At 38.4% G+C, this 6,729-nt stretch overlaps 1 protein-coding gene across 1 annotated transcript in view; it reads right to left on the bottom strand.

Annotated features, from left to right (window-relative positions):
* Positions 1-5,428: 5,428 nt before the first annotated feature.
* Positions 5,429-6,729, bottom strand: part of LOC120291617 (pro-cathepsin H-like) — a 34,129-nt gene continuing 32,828 nt past the window's right edge. Inside the window, exons 8-9 of the mRNA XM_039309276.1 lie at positions 5,878-6,013; positions 5,429-5,711 (exon numbers count right to left, since the gene is read on the bottom strand). Of these exons, the coding sequence (XP_039165210.1) occupies positions 5,674-5,711; positions 5,878-6,013 (174 nt within the window). The 3' untranslated portion in view covers positions 5,429-5,673. The remainder of the gene's footprint in view (positions 5,712-5,877; positions 6,014-6,729) is intronic.

The raw sequence follows: 6,729 nt of genomic DNA, 5'->3' as shown, positions 1-6,729 counted from the left end.
CCAGAGTCCCTTTCATCGACCCGGTGTGCTTCCGTAACCCGGTGTCCTTTATATTGACTTGGCATGCTTTCGTAGCTTAGAGTCCCTTTCATCGACCCGACGTGCTTTCATAGCCCGGTGTCCTTTATATTGACCTAGCGTGCTTTCGTAGCCTAAAGTCCCTTTCATCGACTCGGCATGCTTCCATAGCCCGATGTCCTTTGATATGCATCACATAAATTGTCTTAAAAAAAAAAGAGAAATAGAAAAGAGAGGAATTCATTTTCCAACAAAAAAAAAATTGAAGGTCATTCAGTGCATGTGCTTGATCAAAATTTAGGTCTTAATTTATCTTTGAAAGCAACCTCTACAAGCTCACATTCAAAGAGGGGTATTTGTTGACACCTAAATTTTGACGATCCATTCATTGATTTATTGCATAAAAATTAGAGATTAATTTTAACCCCTAAAAAATATAATAAAAAAATAAGAATAATAAAAATTGCATCAGAGCAAATAAATAAAAAAAAAATTAATTTGATTGATTATGCATGGAAGTTGGAAATTCTAATGAATATTCAGATTTTTTTTTTTTTTTTTTGTTGGTAAAAGGTAAGAATATATATTGAGCTTTGGATAAAAAATACACAAAGATGGCACCAAAAACTTACACTCTAACTGTAAGACAGAAAGAGCGGAAGGGAGCCGACACAAAGTAGCAAGGGCAAGAAAGACCAAAGGAAACCAGCTTACGCATAGGCACTTTGAACACAAAATGGCTCCACCGAACCTCGACACACAAAAGAAGGGTCAAAGAACGGAGAGCCAAAGGAGGTGAGGAAGTGGTAGCACAACCCAAGAAGCTTGCGAAAAACTAAGGCTACTTTTGGATGAAGACCGAGGGCCAAAGCCCCAACCTCTTTGAAGTCTTTTTTGTTCCTCGGGGTAGCGGGGACATTCTTAAAAGTGAGCACTTTATCCTCGACTAGCTTGATAAGCGGTAGCACAACACATGAATATTCAGATTTTGATAAATGCGGAAGCAATAAGGAAATCGGGTGAGTAAAGAGAAAGAATTTTTATAAAATGGAAGGAATCGAAGCAAGATTGAGCTGATCGCGAAATCACGCTCTGATTTGTAGCCATGAATTAATGCATCAGAAGATGGAAACTCGAAAGTTGCCATGGAAAGCGGCCGTTTAGAATCATTATAAAAGAGAGCTACTTTTTTCATGACCAGGGGAGTGAATTCGGAACCAAAAAAATTTTCGAGACAAAATTGGTGCAAGAAAAAGCCTTTGTTCGTCTTGGTCAAAGAGAAAACCATTTCTCTTTTCTTTCTTTGTCAAGAAAAGGGAAAAGTCAACAACAGAGAGAAGAGACAGAGAGGGACTTGTGACAGGTGAGAAAAAAAAAAAGAGAAAAAGCAACAAACAATTTGTCTTCCTTGCGTGGGCGTCTTTGCCACTTGCGCCCGGCCACCGCACCAGCAACACCTTAGCCTCACCTCCGTCTGCGACCCACGAGCGCTGACCTCGTAGCAGCTCACTCGTTCGTTGCCATTGATCGCCGTGCCTTTGCACCACCACCCCCGACACTTGCACTCACGGCCGCGCCTCTGCGTGCCTGCATAGCTCCTGCCGTCGCTGTGCCACCACTGTTGCCAATGCCAGCAACTTGTGCTTCCTTGTGCCCGACACCAGCAAATCCAAACCAATTGTCAGGCCGCTAGTCACCGCCGTTTCGAGTCCCTTCACTAGTGACCTTCGCCCGCAACCCAGCAACCTCCGCGTCTTTGTTTCGCATTAGTAGCGCCCGAACGCAGCTTCAACGACCGCGCCTCTACCTTCGTCTGACGCCACGCCACTGTCCCTGCTCCATCCGACGCTCACCCGTTGCTGCGCCGCTGTCCATCGCCGCGCCTCCCTCTGCTTGTGTGTCCACCCGTTGACCTTGTAGCACCTCTACACCGCGCACCATTGTTGCTGCGCCTGGTGCCCGATGCCCATAGCTAGCCACTGACGTTGCCACCCGAGTGTCACTCGCCACTGCACCAGCGCCCGACGCTCTCTTTGCTTGCTGCCCTAGCGTCGCTCTTCTTTGGTCGTCAGCCATTGACGCCTCCTTTGCCGTTTGTCACTGCTGGTCACAGCGCAAGCGCCTCCAAGCAGCCCACGTTCGACTCCTTCGCTACCGCTTCTGTTCTCTATTCCTTTTGCAGGTCGTTGTGCTGCCCTCTGACGCCCAACAGCCCCTGGTTGCGCTACCCTCTGTCCGAGTGATGCCCAGCCAACATCTACAGCTCCACCATCCCATGCCTACGCCCGCGACCTGTTCTCCCATTGATGCTTGCTGGTCCGCCCACTAGTCAACGCACGCACCTTCTCTTGTTGTGTTGAGTCCCCTTAGGTAGTTTATTTTTAAATTTAATTTTATTAATTTTATGTTATTTTATGTTATTTTAAGTTTAGTTATTTAAATTAGAACATTGGATAACGATGTTCATTTTACGAATATTGTAGGCATTATCCGCAGGGTTTTGCCCAAAATTATTGTAATTATTAATTTGATCCGTAAGACGTCGGATCATTTCTTAATTATATTAATTTTTTGGGCATTTTGATAGTATTTTAATTGTTAAATCATTATAATTATTAATTTGATCCGTAATACTTCAAATAAGATTTTTAATTATTTTGAACTTTTGTCGTGATGTTTAGGGTTAGAGTAATCGTTAATTTGACTGTGAGACTACGAGGTTATTTTTTTCGATTATTTTAATAATTCATTTGTTGAATATCTCGATTATTTAGATGTAATGTTTATCCGATAATTGCTTGTCTTAGAAAAACACTAAAAAAATGTAAAAAAAAAAAAAAATCAAATCTTGCATCGGAGTTGTTGGTTTAGTAAATTAGGATTGCATTTTTAGGATTGCACCTTTAGATAATTTTTGGAATGGATTAAGATTGAAATTTTTTATAGATAGACTCTTAAATAATGTTTGCACATTTAGATAATCTCATTTTTCTTAAAAAAAAAATAGTTTTCTAAGATAGGATAGGGTTTAAATCAAGTTAACCCCTAAAACATATTAGAAAATTATTCATTTTAGATAGTTTAATTAGGGTTTTTATTAATTCCGAATTTTAATAAAGAAAGATACAAAAATATTAGGTGCATGTCAATTAGTTTGCATGTTAGGTTCATTTAATTAGTATTAGCTTGTTAGTAAAATTATGTTATATAGGTTTTTTTTTTGGTAAAGAAATTATGTCATATAATTTAAATACATGTTTTATGATAAAGTTCTAGTTTCAAGAAAACCCCAAAAAATTGTTTGCTTTAGTGTGTTGAATTCCTTTGGTGCAATTTATTTTGTTCAATGTTAAATAATGGTTGAGCATCCGTGTGATCATCCTATTGCATGATAGTAATTTAGGTTAAAACAAATCTAAGCTGCCTGCAAAAATATTTTTTAAAAATAAAAAGAATGGTACCGAAAAGGTATTAGAAAAATCTAGTGTAATCAAGTCCCGTACTAAAAATCTCTGGTTCGTAAGAGTAAAATAATTCTTTTATTATTTTACTTAGGTGTCTAATTGGCATACCATAAATTGATCAGTGGCGACTCCTAAATAAAATCCATTTGCATGTTAAAAACTCGAACTGAAGTCGCGAATTGGTATGAGCCTGGGAGAGCCCGAGCTAAGTTTAAGACTTAGTAGTCCATTATCCTAAACCCTAGGTGGTGCACTTGAATTTTGGGTCGCGATAGTGTTTACGCTAGCGGGTAGTGCAATTAGTTGGAAAGCGTCCTTATAGAATCACATTGCCTTGTCTTCGACTGAGGCAGAGTACATGACACTAACCTTTATAGCGTAATAGGTGATATGGTTACAAAGTTTGCTCTCAGACTTTAGGTTAGAATAGAAACGTGTGGATATACACTGTGATAACTAAGGTGCAATATATTTGGCATATAATCTAGTTTATTACGAGTGAATGAAGCATATTAACATAAGGTATCATCTCATCCAAGATGTCTTAGTTAAGGGTAATATTATTGTTAAAAAGATTGCTATAGTAGATAACTCGGCAAACATGATGACTAAGTATGTTCCTTTGGCGAAGCTCAAGCTTTGCTTGAGCTTTATTGACGTCTGTGAAGAGTGAGTGTCCATCGGGGTATTGGGAGAGCGGCATGTATGATGATCACTATAACTTAGTTTCAAACATTGAGCCAAGGTGGAGAAATGTTAAATTATGTCTCGAGTTTGAGCGTTTGCGAAATGCGATCTGCTTGAATAAAATTTTTACATGGTTGTTCGTGAAGATTTTTCTGATAATATTCAAGATTACACATAGGAAAAGAAATTCGAAATTCTTTTCGGGTCTTGGATGTCTTTGGTTAACAGAAGGAGATTCGTTAGACTCCATGAAAGTTCACAAAAGAGGAAATAAAATAGAATAAAAAACAAAAAAAGGAGCAATGGTTTCTTCTTTATCTGTAGGAGCTAAATAGGAATTTTGAAGAAAGGATCCCAAGTGGGGCCCAGAGTCAAAGTTTTGACTCTAGGCACATAATATGAAAAGGCTAGGGTTTCTTTTATGTGGAAAAGTGAATGCCGCACGGTCAGAGGAGTCACGCGTCCATAAGAGCATCGCACAATAAAGATGAACGTCAAGCCGCACGTACACAAGGCAGAGACGAACATTGGCGTTCTTGGTTTTAGCGTATGTAGAGCATTTTACTTTGAACTTGAACATGTAGTAATTTTGTGCAGTGAGTTTATATCTAAGTAAGTTGTTTATTTATAAACATTTTGGGTTTTGGATTAAATTTAGGTGTGGGAAACACTCGAGCGTGTAAGTAATTGTCAATTCTAATTCTCCGATTATAGTGGATTATTTGATGCTGGCTCTCCTTGTGTACGTAAGTACCGATACTCAGACCGAACTACGTAAATTTTTGGTGTCTTTATTATTTCTCTTTTATTTTTTTGGTGATTTTGCGTTGACAAAAATTGCAAAATTCTGTCGTTTCCGTGTATTATACTCCAACATCAAGCACCAATAGGACAAGCAATTACTGTAACACACGACCAAAAAGAAAAAGAAAAGGAATTACTGTTGTGCAACATGTGCACAATACAATGTAATTCTAATTAGCATGTTAAGGAATGAGGATATGAATGGCGGCTAATCGAACTATGAACTTTTGCTTATCTTTGCATGTGTAATTTGCCTTGCGAATAAAATATGTTGGCTACCGTCTCTTCCGGTGCAATCAAAGATAGTATCACATCTAGGCTATCTAAACATCGCGTGGTGAGTGTTAACATGTGTGTAAGACCGTGCATTCAATCTCTACTGAGTAAATAAGCGAAAGCGTTCAGTGAAATTTGCCCCTTCAATCCCATGCCGTTTTAATGGCGGAAGAATCATATTTTCCTTTGCAGCAATGTGTTATTCTTGCAACGAAAGGGTTTCATGCCATGCAAACATAGATTGGAATTTATAAGGTCTTCGTTGACATAATAGTAACCATATGGAATTACAATTGTCCGAAGATTATTTTTGTATGCTAAAGCATAGACCCTTCCATGCTACATTACAGTACTCAACCTTGAGGTGGAGCAATTATGTCTCGAATCACTTGGTGCATGCGTCCATAGGTTCTCTAAAAACAATCTAGGCCACAACAGGGTATGATGCACAAGTAGCGACACCTGCAATTTAAGATCGATAGATAGATGAGGACGGAGTAACTTAGAAGAAAGTCAAGCATAGAAGGAATGGACATGGACTAAAGCAACTGCGAGAATTTCAAAAGCATAGTTATCCTAGCACCGTTTTGTTCTAGTGGTTCTACCAAAACCAAAAGAGGGAACTTACCACACATGTTCTTCCCCATCTCCATCTTGAAGTATCCTTTGTCGCCCCAGCTCTCTCCCCAGGAATTCTTGATAAGCCAGTATGGAACACCGTTCTCAACTCCATAACCGATAGCAACAACAGCATGGTTCACATCCTGATACAATACATTTAGTTTTCATTAGGCACGAGCATGAGTATCGTCTTTTATGCAAAACTTCATTTGCAGTAAGGAATCAAATTATACGGATCCTGACAAGATAGATGCTCAAATTAAATGTCACGGTTATCAATGTAATTAAGAATAATAATATGGAAAATAGAAATGTGGAATTTGCGTGTATTTTGATATATATTAATGAAGAGTGAAACAAATTATTTATAGGCTTTATTCGATAACTATTCTAAAATAATATCTCGATCAAAATATGCACAATCAAAGGGAGATAGACGTGCAATATATGTGTCATTTGCCTGCAGTATTCGCGCAATATCTTGAGAGATATAAATAATCAACAAAATTATTAAAATTTCTCTAACGATGGAAATTATACTAGAGAAATCTCTAATAATCTCCAGCAGATGTTTAGTGTTCATGTCGGTGTTGGCGAAGTCATGCAAGATGACTAGTGGATTTTCTGACGAGGTAAATCGGTGATGGCATTCAAGTACTCAATTTTTCAAATTTGTGGCACTCAAGTGAGGGCCGTACCAAAGTTATGGTAGTTGTGCTATTCTTAACCCATATTTGGATGTGGATATTAATGAAGAATACAAAAACCTATTTTTAGGCTTTATCTTAATCAAAATATACACAATCAAATGGAGATATATGTGCAATATACGTGTCATTTGCCTACAATATTCATGCAA

This window comes from Eucalyptus grandis, chromosome 3 (genome assembly GCF_016545825.1).
Source record: "Eucalyptus grandis isolate ANBG69807.140 chromosome 3, ASM1654582v1, whole genome shotgun sequence".
NCBI classification, from domain to species: Eukaryota; Viridiplantae; Streptophyta; class Magnoliopsida; order Myrtales; family Myrtaceae; genus Eucalyptus; species Eucalyptus grandis.
Note: the sequence above shows the minus strand (reverse complement) of the source record. Positions and strands in the feature narration are given on the sequence as shown.